At 41.6% G+C, this 14,182-nt stretch overlaps 1 protein-coding gene across 1 annotated transcript in view; it reads right to left on the bottom strand.

Annotated features, from left to right (window-relative positions):
* Nucleotides 1-14,182, bottom strand: part of TTC39C (tetratricopeptide repeat domain 39C) — a 71,671-nt gene that overhangs the window by 29,090 nt on the left and 28,399 nt on the right. The window contains exon 2 of the mRNA XM_083187510.1: nt 11,628-11,676. Within this exon, the coding sequence (XP_083043636.1) occupies nt 11,628-11,676 (49 nt within the window). The remainder of the gene's footprint in view (nt 1-11,627; nt 11,677-14,182) is intronic.

Consider the following 14,182-nt stretch of genomic DNA (forward strand, 5'->3'; position numbering starts at 1 on the left):
AATTTCAACCAATCGATCCATGAGAAGTCATACAGAACTATTGCATGTGGCTTATGCATTACACACATAATGTATAATTCAGTATTAATTACTCTGTTTATACCTCCACCTTATAAATCTGGCCATGACTGGAAATACAGCAGGTGGAGAGTTCTACAGAGGATGACCTGTAATGGAATACATTCTAATGTACCTTTGTGCTGAGAACATAGCACGGTATAACAGAGGGCTCTATGCTAAATGTCTGACACTGACTGAGACATACCACACTCATGCCCAGGTTTACAATACTATGGCCAGTATTCAATGAATGAGAGCTACCAAGGTTACTACACTGAAAGACTGTTGAAGTTCATTGGGATAATCACTACGTCCAGCGTTAATCTGTAAAGCCTGCACGTGTCGCCTTATTAATGCCCCTTAATTATGAATTGTTACAGTACTACAATACTCCATATCATCATACTTTCTGATCCTAGCATTACAAAACAAGGTAGAGGAATTCTTGGAGCAAGATTTACAAGTCAACGTGCAGAAAACAAATGTCTGTCAGTCCTCCTGACAGAATCTCCACTGGAGAGACTTGGGAGACACTTGGCTTCTTTTGTAAAAAAAAATTAAATAAAAGGGGAATGGGAATATTCTGCTGTTGTAGCGCCTGTGTCCTTAGCATGTGTTATGTGTGCAGAAAGATACTGTTTTTTTTTTTTTTTTGTAATCGTAATTTTTATTAAGATCATGGTACACGTATGGACAAATGTTTCATAGAGTATAAAAAGCTTACCAAAAAGTAGAATAATGACAATATAAGCAAATGACAAGTGATTGACAATAGCTTAACCATTTTTTTATACGTTTTATCTAGTTGAAACATAGAATGTGACGGCAGATAAGAACCACTTGGACCATCTAGTCTGCCCCTTTTTAAAACATGTTACCTCAAGCCATAGTTGTTCCTTAATTCTTTGTAAGGCTATCAATATGCCTATCCCAAGCATGTTTAAATTGCTCTACTGTATTTGCCTCTACCACCTCTGATGGGAGGATATTCCACTTATCCACTACTCTTTCTGTGAAGTCATTTTGCCTTAAATTTCCCCTGAATCTTCCTCCCTCTAGTTTCAGTGAATGTCCTTGTGTTCTGCTGCTCCTCTTCCTGTACCTTGTACCTTCTTAAAACCCTTGAGATATTCTAGTTGTAGATGGTAAAACAGAGAGCGGATAAATCACCACGCTGGAGATGTCCCTTAAAAGCAAGTGTTCTGGTAGAAGAAAGGATAATGAAGATGCCTTTGAGAGTTTCAATTACTTAAACTTGTGACAGGATTAAAAAAAAAAAAAAAAGGATTGCCTTTGTCTATTAGATATCGTAGTCATGTGTGTATCATAGTATAAGTACAGAGCATAACGTTAAGTGCGGGAAGTAAGGAAGGGGAGACTATGTATAAGATCCTGTAATTGCCTGCCCCAGTGGGAGGGAGGGGGGCGGGGCTGTAAAGGACAGACTATGTAACTATGTCTTCTGACAAGATTAGGGCCCTAGCCTGGAATATTCGGGGGATTAATGACAAAATAAAATGATCGCTGGTGATGAACCAGCTGAAGCAGTACGGGGCAGACATTATGTGCCTCTCCGAAACACACCTGGTTGGTAAGAAACTTATGGCCCTTAGAAAACCGAGGATTGGACACTATTACCATGCTCCTTTCACGTCAACATCTAGGGGGGTATCGGTCCTAATACGAAAAACATTACCCTTTACCTGTAATAGAGTATCTATTGACCCCCAAGGTTGTTATGTGTTCCTCGACTGTGTGGTTGCGCTAAAACAACTGATCATATTGTCAATATATATTCCTCCTCCCTTTTCATACAAAATCCTAAATAAGGCCATAGAGTTTATAGCCCTCGCCCCGCAGACCCCCGTACTATGCATGGGGGACTTTAATAATGTGTTGAACCCCAGGCTCGACAGATGGAGCAAAGCATCGAAAATTGGGGGTGGGACAAGCCTGGGCTTCTCCAATTATATTGAAGCTATGGGATGGGTAGACCCTTGGAGACTTTCTAATCCTGGCAAAGAACAGTTCTCCTGCTTCTCCCAGTCACATATGGCCTTATCTAGGATAGACCTGGTGCTAGTGTCTAGAGACTTTATGCCATTGGTTCGTGGTACCGAATATAAAGCCCGGGGAATTTCTGACCATTCCCCAGTATGTGTTGGGTTTGACAGAAATATGGATCAGGGCAATAAGTTCTGGAGCTTTAACCCTCGGTGGTTAAATAGTATCGATCCAAAAGAAGATCTCGCGAACCAATGGCAGGGCTTTTGGGAGAGTAATCTCGGCTCAGCAAGCACATACATTGTCTGGGATGCTCTTAAAGCATACATTAGAGGTACCCTTAAGAAGAGAATCTCAGAGGTCAAAAAGCGCTCTAGAGATAGAATTCTTAATAAGGAAAAGGAATGTATAGATAAAGAAAAGCACTACTGTAGTAGCAAAACAGAGGTGGCATATCGGGCATGGCAGGAAGCCCAATCAGAGTGGTTAGACGAGATTAAAAAGGTTAATCTAAGTATAATGGCCCATAAAGCTGCGCAAAGATATCAAAGCGAAGATCGCACCGGGAAGTATCTAGCCTTTGTAGCGCAGACTGAAAAACCACCAAACATAATAGTGAAAGTCAAAAATCAAGCAGGCACGGTCGTTAATACCCCCCCACAGGTAGGTGAAGCATTTGTTATACACTTCAGTGAGCTATATGCAAGTCGACTACAACATAATGATCTGGAAATAAAAAAATATATTAGTAACATCCATCTACCCAAACTGGATGAAGCTGCCTAAATGGAGATAGACGCCCCATTAACAATAGAGGAAGTTTTTAGGGCCATTAAATCCCTACCAAATGGAAAAGCTCCAGGGCTAGATGGGATCCCAGCTGAAATCTATAAAAAACATATAAACGTACTGGCGCCACTGTTATATGAAACCCTTAATGATGGCTTTAAGGGCGGAGCCATCCCTAAATCCCTTACGGTAGCTAAAATTATATTAATTTTAAAACCAGATAAGAACCCGCTGGAGTTAGATTCTTATAGGCCCATTTCCTTGATCTCGGTTGAAGCCAAGGTGGTGGCAAAGATCTTGTTCAATAGATTAAATAAATACATCACTAAATTGATCCATCCCGATCAAACCGGATTTATGCCAGGCAAGACCACCAGCATAAATATTCGAAGGCTTTACTCCCATCTACAGCTGCTACGGTCCAGTGACAGTCAGGCCGCTGTAGTGTCACTGGAAGCTATAAAAGCCTTTAACGCTGTAGAGTGGCCCTATCTTTGGGCGATATTACAGGCATACGGACTGGGTCCTAACTTTATAAGATGGCTTCAATTATTATACACCGATCCCTTAGCAAGAGTCTCTGTAAATGGGTGGACATCGCCGACATTTAGCCTTGCCAGGGGGACACGGCAGGGGTGCCCTATGTCCCCTGCCCTGTTTGCCCTGGCAATTGAGCCTTTGGCGGCCATCATTAGACAATACCCAGGCAATATTGGCTTCCCTATAAAAGACCGGATAGAGAGGATCTCATTATACGCGGATGATCTTTTAATATTTCTAAACAATTATAGTCAGTCGCTTACGTTGGTCCTTAAGTGGATCAGGGAATTCGGAGATTACTCGGGTTTTAGGGTAAATTGGTCTAAATCAATTATCCTTCCGGTGGGCGACTCAGGCAACTCTCCACAAGTTTCATTCCTCCCCTTGAAAAGGGTTACTACCTTTAAATATTTAGGAATAATAATATCTTGTGACCCAAAGGAATACATAGCCTTAAACGTTAACCCCTTACTGGATTGGATTAAAAGAAAAGTAAAAAGTAAAGAGTTGGAGTAGGTTGCCTTTGATCGCCGCCGGAAGGGTAAATCTGATTAAGATGTCAGTACTCCCTAAAGTGTTATATACAATACAACACGCGCCCGTACATCTGCCCAGATCGCTGTTTAGGAAACTAAACAGCATCCTGTGCTCTTTTATCTGGAACGGCTCTCGCCCCAAGATTAAACTAACCCATTTGATGAAAAAAAAAGTAAATGGCGGGCTCGGACTCCCTGATTTCTGAAGATACTACTTAGCGGCCCAATCGGCGCAATTGCGGGCATGGTATAGAGAAGACGAGGAGGGTCACCATATAGCCAAGGCCTTGGTAGAGGTATCCACGCCCGATATGACACCTATGAACAGGATAATACAGGGCAAAAAACATCATGGGGATCCACCAATAGTAATACAGGCCATAAAAATTTGGCAAGAGATCAATAAGCTGTTGGAGGTCAAATACGTAGACGAGGAATTTAGGATAGTAGATATGCTTACGCAAAGAGAAATAAGTGCTCTGCAAATTGTGGAAGTACTCAGTAGTTCTCCTCTCACAATTATATGACTAACGGGTTTAAATCTTTCCTTCAGCTAAAGGAAGAATATAAACTTCCACGACACTACCTGTTCCGATACCTCCAACTAAGGAGTGTTATCGAGGCTCATGCCAAAAATTCTCCCCTAAGGTTTAGTGAGAACGAGGTTAAAACGGTCCTTAAATCAACAAATTCTAAAAAACATATCTCAAAGGTATATGGACTTCTAAGGGCTGATAAACATGGGGAAGACCTAGCCTTATTGAGAGGAAAATGGGAGAAGGATGTAGGACTTCTGAGCGATATAGAATGGGCAACCGCCAAGACAGCAGTAGCAAAAGCCACAAATTCACTCTGGGTTCAACAGACCCAACTTTTTATTCTCCACCGTTCATACACGACACCTATAAAACTGGTGAAATTCGCCGGGTGAACCCTACCATCATGCCCCAGATGCAGAGATATGTCAGGGTCTTTCCTGCATTTAATTTGGGAATGTAATCTAGTAGCAGAGTTCTGGGACAATGTAAAATTAATTATATCAGCTACGGGGATACCTATGGAAGTACTAACTCCAAGGTGCTGTCTAATGGGTATTGTTTCCTGCGTTATAGGAGACAAAGAAAGGTCATATATAATTAACCTAGTAGCTATTGCAAAAGTTATTGTGGGGAGGATGTGGATGTCTAATATCACACCTGATTTAGAAATATGGAAAGCACGAGTAAACTATATTGTAGAACAAGAAAAAAGTCTAGCACGACGACGTCAAACACTAAGTAAGTTTCACTCAATTTGGGACAGTTGGATAAAATCACCTTATTACAAGAAAATTTGTTTGCAATACCAATTCACAATGAGTTTAATGTAGAAGAGAACACTTTTTTTTTTTTTCACTATTAGGTTAAGATTTTGAACCACTGACACCAAAGCGTTAACGGAATGTGCACTAGGGAATTGCACTTCGGAAGCTTGGGCAACCCATAAATAAAAGGACACAATTACTCGAGGGAGGGGTGAAAATCACGTTAGACTCTTCACCTGGTCTACTAGACACAATAGCAAATGTAATACGGGTAAATTAGAATTGTCATAGTGGGAACAGCACCTAAAACAATAATCCCCCATATTATCAGTTAGAGGTAGTCAACCCGGGAAAGAAGTCTAGCCGCACTTTCAAACTATATCATGAGAAATTGAATCTCTATGTCTATACAATATACGATATATTGCCTGTGTCTTATATACTGTATGTGCCTACAAAGTATAAGTGTTTGTATATCCATGTTTTTTTTTTTGTTTTTTTTATGTGATTGTTACGATTAAGCAAAATAAAATAAAGATTATATAAAAAAAAAATAAAAGTGCGGGAAGTAAGAGCATGCGTTTGCGCTGGGCTCTGGAAGGAAAACAAACCCGCTTATTAAAATTAGGGGGAAACGCAAAGCAGTAATTGATGGAAAAGAACTGAACGGTGCATATTGTGATTTAATATATTGTATAGGTAAATTAGTATATCATGAACTTGAGAAACAGATTTGGCAACTTATATCAGAAGGTTGGGATTGGATATTTTTTCCCATATACGGAAAAAATGCTGTCTCTGCGCAGATTTTTGCAAAGAAGCTTCAATCCAGGTCTTTTCAAAAATAATAAAATAAAAAGTTTCTTTGAATATATGTATAGAAAATGGGTGTGTGGAAATCAAGATACTGTTCTAAAAGTAATATTTATTTACTATTACTCATATTGGGCCTGGATTTTTTAAATCCATAACAAACTCCCCAAATATTTCAGCAGAATGACAAAAAAACAAAAACAGAAAAAGATACAGCACTTGTACCAATAGGACCATTAAGGATCTACCCTGACACAATCTCCTCAGATTACTGGAATCCAGGCCAATGTTCTGCGGCTTCTACAAAGACAGTATGGGGTCATTTCAGTCTGACTGACTAGAACAAGGAATGGAATACACATAGCTTGCTATGATTACTTTCCAATGTGTATTCCATGCTGTCACAAAGGATGCATCTTTTGCTGCCCATTATAAATGGTTATCAACACATATAAAATAAATATCAAAGGCTATATTAGACTTTTGTAAGGACATTATTCATTAAGCCTTTAGCAGCTGAACCCTTCACACACACACACACACGCTCTGGGTTGTCTAGGTGGCCTTTGGGTAAGATGCAAAGTCCTGGAGCTATCTTTAGAAAGGACATAAGTAGAGCACAGCAAGGTCAGTGCTGAGCTGTGCAGTCCCAGCATTACCCCATACTGCTCCCCCTCAGGCAGACATACGCCAATTAGTCATTCCTTCCACAACATGGCTTCACGCAATTTCATCTCTACTACATCTTTTAATAAACATCTAAAGAGTTTGTGAATAAAATGAATAAAGTGCCCCTCCAAAAAATAAAAAAAATTAAGGTCCATACACACTGGGCGACTATGCCCAGCATGTATGGACAGCGATGATTGCATTCATTGCTGGGGGGAAAGCTTAGGGCTCATGTACAGGGGTAAAGAGGCCAGAATACTTGTTTGTGAACTTCGCTGAAATGTCACCATGAACGTCCCTGGTGGTCTACTGGGGACTTACTCCTGACAGCAATGGCGCCACCAACATTGACTTCTGGGTTTTGGCAGTCCCATGTATAGCAGTAACAGCCCAGACATTTGATGGTTCCAGTAAGTATTCTTCACCCAACTCTAATCCATACCCTACACTCTAACCATCCTTGTAAGTGCCTAACCCTTAACCTCCCACTTGTCAATAACCCTAATGTCGGCAAATAAAATGTCCACATTCCGAGGATGTCAACATATTGCCTGTTGACAAAGCCAGAGTCTACTGCGCATGTGCAGGTATATGGGAACATGGCCTTGTTCCTGGGGACACCTCTATTGCAGATGTGAAAACACTAGGCAAAATGGCCACTGCACCATCTTCTTGGTGATTTCTGTCTACAGCGCAAGCCACCGAGGAACTTCAGAGGGGTACATATAACTTTATGGGTGCATGGTGTGTGGTGCGAGGCAGATCTTGCACCCATTCTAGATATGCAAATGACCAGCATCTTTACTAAAATGTTTTCTCTCATAAGTCTTACCCAGCTCTACAGCAAGTAACAGTGAAGAGAAACCAGCTAATGGTTCAGTAAGTGGCGTGGGAACTAGTATCACATCCTGTGCAGGCAGGAAGCTATCAAACCAGAATTTGCAATAGAGGAGTCTAATGTACTCCCCAGCCTTCACCAAGAAGTGCCACAAAGAGAGCTGGATTTCAGCGCTTGGAATCTGCAGTTCACAGATGTCTAGTTGCCCTTATGAGAGTGTATGGAAGCAAGGTACAGAATCAGCAGGCAATAATGTAGTCAGGAGGGCAGGGGTCAGGGTCACAGGCAAGTAGTAGACCTAAGAGACCAGCAGAGTTCAAGAAGCCAGGGAAAAGAAGTCTGAGTCTGCATGCCAGCCAATAATAGACCAGGCTGCTCAGCTGGCTGCCCAGAGACCTGGCTGGCCCAGGTATTGTTGAAAATGAGCTCGGATTGGAACCAAATTGATGGCAGAGTTAAACATAGTTGAATACTTAAAGGCAGTCCAGTCATTGTGTTGGATTCACCGCAGGCTTGCATTGTGCAAATGACACTTTCATTAACTCTAGGTACCAATATGTCCATGGGCAAAGGACTGTAAAACATAGCAGCTCTGCATCAAAGATCTACAGTATCACAGAGACACTAACATTAGAACATACATTGCTGCAATACAAGGAAAGATCCAGAGCTGAAACAAAACGGAAGGCACGTTGCAATATAGAAATTTGAATTAAGAATTAATGGAGTTTAAATAGAAATCTGCAACGATAAGTAAAACCGGCTCATGTCATTTAATATAGTAGGTTCCATTTGAAAAGTTTATTACCATAAGGCAAAGAAACTGAAATTTAAATCTCATCAGTGCTAATGTAAATTCCCAAATGTTTATCATTAAACAAACGACTGATTTGCATAATTCCGCTAGGATTCTCCGTGCACATTCCCTTATGCCGTGTTATGAATATGTATGACACAGCGGCAGTCCGTGGGCTGAGGGTAGATTCAAATTAAATAATTGAAAGCGTAATATCTATGAATGCAAAATGTGAGAAAATATTAATACTTTTCATATGTAATTACAATATGGATTTAGCGGAATAGATTTATTTTTGTATTTTATTTCACAACCTACAAAACCTATTTGTTGTGTTCTGAAGAAAGTTAAATATCACCAATGCAATGATAACTTGCTATATCCCTATAGATTGTAAGCTTGCAGCAGGGCTCTCCTATCTCCAAGTCTGTCTGTTGTTACCCAGTTTGTTTTATCACTGTCTACTATTGTAAACAACGGAATCTGCTGCGCTATATAAGAAACTGTAAGTAAATAAATAAATAAAAGGAACATGCACAATATATAATAGTATGCAAGTTTTAGAATTCTATGAGGCAAATAGGAAACATAGTGATTGCCATTTGGTCATCACGTCTATCTGACCAATATCAAATTAATTAATCAGCTAGACAACCTGTACCAGTCCAGCTACTGTGGAACCATAAGTGCCGATTCTGTGGGTGCTCAAGGGCCCGAGCACCCACGGAAATTGATGAGCACCCACGGGCCCGGATCCCTCTGCTGGGCCGCCATATTAACTTGCTAATTTGCGGCTGCAGCACCCACATTGCCGGACCCACCACCTGGGAAACAGTGTGCCGGGAAGAGTGTATTCTGTCCACGAGTACATGCACTGCGGGGGCATTTATGTATGTGGAACTCTGTTGCCGTAATTTGAATATTGGAGACAACTGTGCTCCATAATATAAATTAGTATTATTTTGTGGCCACACCTCTTCCCCATGAAGCCACTCCTCTATATTTTTGGCTTGAGCACCCACCAGCAAAAACATAAAATCGGCACCTACAGTATGTGCGAAACTACACATCCCAGCATGCATTTCCTAGTTTTGAGTTTAAAATATGCTATAACTGTGGTATACTGGGATGTGTAGTCCCTCATCTGGAGTGCCACAGGTTGCGTATACATGAGCTAGAAGCAAGGAGTATAGTGTGGACATGCACAAGACTGTGGGGTAAATGTATGAAGCGTGGAGAAGTTGGATCTATCCGCATAAAGAACTTTATGCGCCAGGTGATAATGGCTCCAGCCAATCAAATCCTATCAATTTACATTTTGGAGCTGATTGGCTGGAGCATTATTACCTTGCGCATAATGTTCTTTATGGGAATAGATCCAACTTCTCTACGCTTCATACATTTACCCCTGAACCCCTAGGCAGAATACCTCACTACATACTGCTAGAAATAGGTGACGCCATCATTGGGATGGGCAGACAGAAAGGATTCAAGTAATACTACTTTCAGACCGCAAACCCGTGTCAAACCCTGCATTTTGAACACGGGTTTGTCCTTGTGAAGAGCCGTGTCAGACTCTTAAAACACCCCTTTCACACTGCACTTCAACCCGGGTTTTCTTTTCGACTGAGTGAGGGCACACTGGAAACAAGGACAGGACAGGGGGAGGACTCCCTGCTCATGAGAGATTACAGCCTAATAGATTGGACAGTAAAACTGTGAGATGGACTGGGAAGCCATGAGGAGGCATTATATTTCTCCTGTATAAAGTACAGTGCATACTATAAACAGCTAGAGGACTTCAATGTGTCTGCAAAGCTTGCTGCTCTACTACATGAGTGGGCCATTTCCAGCCGATCCCACCATCACTACATAAATCTCACACCTCATCCTATACCGGCCTCAATCTGTTGTACTGTGAGAGGATAACGAGACAAGAGACTGACAGGACAGCTCTAGAAGGAAACATGGGACACAAACAAAAGCAATGGCTCATGGCCATGCCCCAGCCCCTCCATCTCCCTGATTAGGCAGAGCAGCACTTCCCCCTTCCACCCCAAGACACTGCCGGCCATGGGTGGGATGCGGGAAAGTCACAAAAAATCATGAGTGTCCCATAAAAAAAAATCAGAACAGTTGGAGGTATGCTATACTGCAAGTCACAGCAACCACATCATTCCATACACACATACAGGGCCTGGCTGTGAGTCACATGTGGCTGCCCTATTAGTGTTCATTCTAGCACTCGCCATATTTGAAAACCCATGCAGTTCCTCTTCCCTGCCTGGGGTGTCGCTGTCTGCTGTGGTGTTTCTAGCACAGGTCTGGTTTGCTTATCAGTGCTGATATACAGACCATACTGTGCTAGAAGCACTACAACAGACAGCGAAACCCCAGGCAGGGAAGAGTAACTGCATGGGTTTTCAAATATGGCGAGCGCTAGAATGAACACTACCTATATTGCAGGCACAGTAACCACATCATCCCATACACACATACAGGGCCTGACTGTGTATCACATGTGGCAGCCCTATATTGCAGGCACAGCAACCACATCATCCCCTATACACATACAGGGCCCGACTGTGAGGCACATGTGGCAGCCCTATAGTGCAGGCACAGCAACCACATCATCCCATATACACATACAGGGCCTGACTGTGTATCACACGTGGCAGCCCTATACTGCAGGCACAATAACCACATAATCCCATACACACACAGGGCCTGGCTGTGAGTCACATGTGGCAGCCCTATAGTGCAGGCACAGCAACCACATCATCCCATATACACATACAGGGCCTGACTGTGTATCACACGTGGCAGCCCTATACTGCAGGCACAATAACCACATCATCCCATATACACATACAGGGCCTGACTGTGAATCACACGTGGCAGCCCTATACTGTAGGCACAGTAACCACATCATCCCATACACACACAGGGCCTGGCTGTGAGTCACATATGGAAGCCCTATAGTGCAGGCACAGCAACTAGATCATCCCATATACACATACAGGGCCTGGCTGTGAGTCACATGTGGCAGCCCTATAGTGCAGGCACAGCAACCACATCATCCCATATACACATACAGGGCCTGACTGTGAATCACACGTGGCAGCCCTATACTGTAGGCACAGTAACCGCATCATCCCATACACACATACAGGGCCTGGCTGAGTCACACATGACAGCCCTATACTGCAAGTCATACCAATAAGTCGATATACAGGTCAAATGATGCATTGTGTGTACATGGATTATATCAGCACTTACCAAAAAGCTGACAAAACTTGCTCCAAAACTCATCAATGGACTGTGGTTCCTACAAAACACAATAAAACAGGAAAGATTATTATTCATATACAAAAACATTAATATAAATATAGCAGACTTCAACTAACCATAAATATATATTAAACCTAAACTATAAATAAATACCACAAAAAGTATTAATATACTGTAGAACAAAAATTTACAAATAGGAAAAAAAAAAGGGAAAAACAAACATTTGTGGAGTACTGTATCAATTAAGACTCACAAAGGAGTATTACATATTGGGGTAATTTCTATTGTAGACATAAGTAAAAAAAAAAAAAGACTTCGAACACAAACAGCTTCTGATGATTAAAATGATATATGGCATGCCTATATTCAGTGTGACTACCACTGTGTCTGCTTAAGAAATGGAACATTAGGGTTTTCCTGGAGAACACTCACATAGCCTTTTATATTCAGATAGATACAGCCACAGTCACTGGCATAGTAGTCACACATGGAATATAGGCATGCCACATATCAATTTAATCATCAGAAGCTGTGCATGAGTACTATGTGCAAATAAGACAACATTTAATGGAAAAGGGCCCGAAAAACATAAAAATAAAGACACCTGGCACTACAGTCACAAGTTATGTATAAACCGACTTGTATGGCATGGAGGATAGATGTATGGCACGGAGGATAGATGTATGTGGACACATCTATACACCAAGTATACCAAAGAGGCATAGCATTTCAGCATTAATCCAAAGAGGCTGTACATTAAAGAGCCATAGCATGCCAAAGAGGCACAGCATGTCACCATGACCCCAAACTGACATAGCATTTACCGCAAAGGAAACATTCTACCAGAAGCCATACAGGAAGAATAAAGTGCAGCCCAAACCATGCAAGATCTGAACCACAGAGCTACCAAACAGGGGTTCCAAGCTCACCACTCCGCCAGGAACCTCTACTTTCTGAAATACATGTACTTTCCCAAGCAATTGAAATTTAATTTAATCATTAAGAAGGACAAAAGGGTACTTGTGTAGTTTCACGGCCACACTTCCCTGCGGATCGCATCATATGCAAATTGTATGCAAATATCACATGATATTTGCATACGATTTGATCCGCGATGCGATTTACAGTAGCACACCCCCACTATCCACGTCAGCCCAAAGCGTGGAAAGCGCATGTGATACGCGTCCACGCGACCTGTTCATACCCCCACTATCCACATCGCGAGCTCAGCGAGGGGACACAGATTACTTGACATGTATTCCGCGTGCACTTGCCACGTTTCGGCCACGGTGGCTCGCCACACTTTATAAAATCAACTCCATGCAGAAGTGGATAGTGGGAGTATGAACAGCTCGGGAGGACGCAAACTGCTCAAACTGCTTTGGGCTGACGTGGATAGTGGGGGTGTGCTAAATCGCATATCGAATTGTATGCAAATCGTATACAAATATTGCATGCGATTTGCATACGATCCACTGGGAAATGCCGCTGTGAGTACAGACAAAAGCATCAATTACTGTAATGTTATAGACATGGCCCCACTAAACCAAAATATGTAGGTACTTGTTTTGTTTCATGGCGGCCGATATATCAGCGAGCCCCGTGAGGGGACGCGGATTACTGCGCTCGCCATACTATATAAAATCAACTCCATGCGTAGTGGATAGTAGGGTTATGAACAGGTAAAATAAAAAAATCGCATCAGATTGCATCTGAAACTAAACAAGTACCAATATGTAAGTCCTGGACCTTAGAAATGGGATTGCTAAGGGTAACAAGACCGATACAGGCTGCAAAAATCACTTTGTCATGAATAGTTTATGACAGCTGAAAATACAAGAATAAACAGAAATTTGCTGAAGCAATGAACGCCGAAAAAACCCCTCTGGAAAAGCATTGCTTGGTCTAACCAATCTTTGTTTATGCTGCTTCAGGAACCAGGATGTCAATAAAAGCAAATAAAGTTGAATCAGTTCATATGCTCCTACTTGCATTGTGCACATGACTGCGCCTGGCCCTACACACTCTCTGTGCAAGTTTTAGTCAGAACTACAGTATATGACCATTGTAAAGTAGAGCAGATCATTATAACATCATAAGTAGTCATTATTATTACCATTTAAACAACTATTCACAATATGATTTTGTGGCGAACTACTCAGGCTCCTATTAATGAATTGCTGGATATGAAACAAGATTAGTGACAGCACGGTAGCATGCAATGATGTAAGACTGGCATGGATATTTGCAATACAGGTATCTTCTTCTTTCTACATTTTCCTGTAATGAGATTACACCCATTTTTATCCAGGTATAATAATGTGTACACAGCAATAATACAGGTATGTGAAATGTGTGTAAGTACCTGTTTCCTTACTGTATGTGCTCTACAACACAAATGCTTTGCTCTCTTTTCTATAGTCTATCAATACTTTAACCCTTTGAGTGCCAACATCTGTGAGAGATGCGCAAAATATCATCTAAAAATGCCAGCGTCGCTTACATTTGTTATATGAATTCAAATAAAAACATTGTGTAAAAAA

This window comes from Crinia signifera, chromosome 5 (genome assembly GCF_055691185.1).
Source record: "Crinia signifera chromosome 5, ASM5569118v1, whole genome shotgun sequence".
Taxonomy (NCBI): Eukaryota; Metazoa; Chordata; class Amphibia; order Anura; family Myobatrachidae; genus Crinia; species Crinia signifera.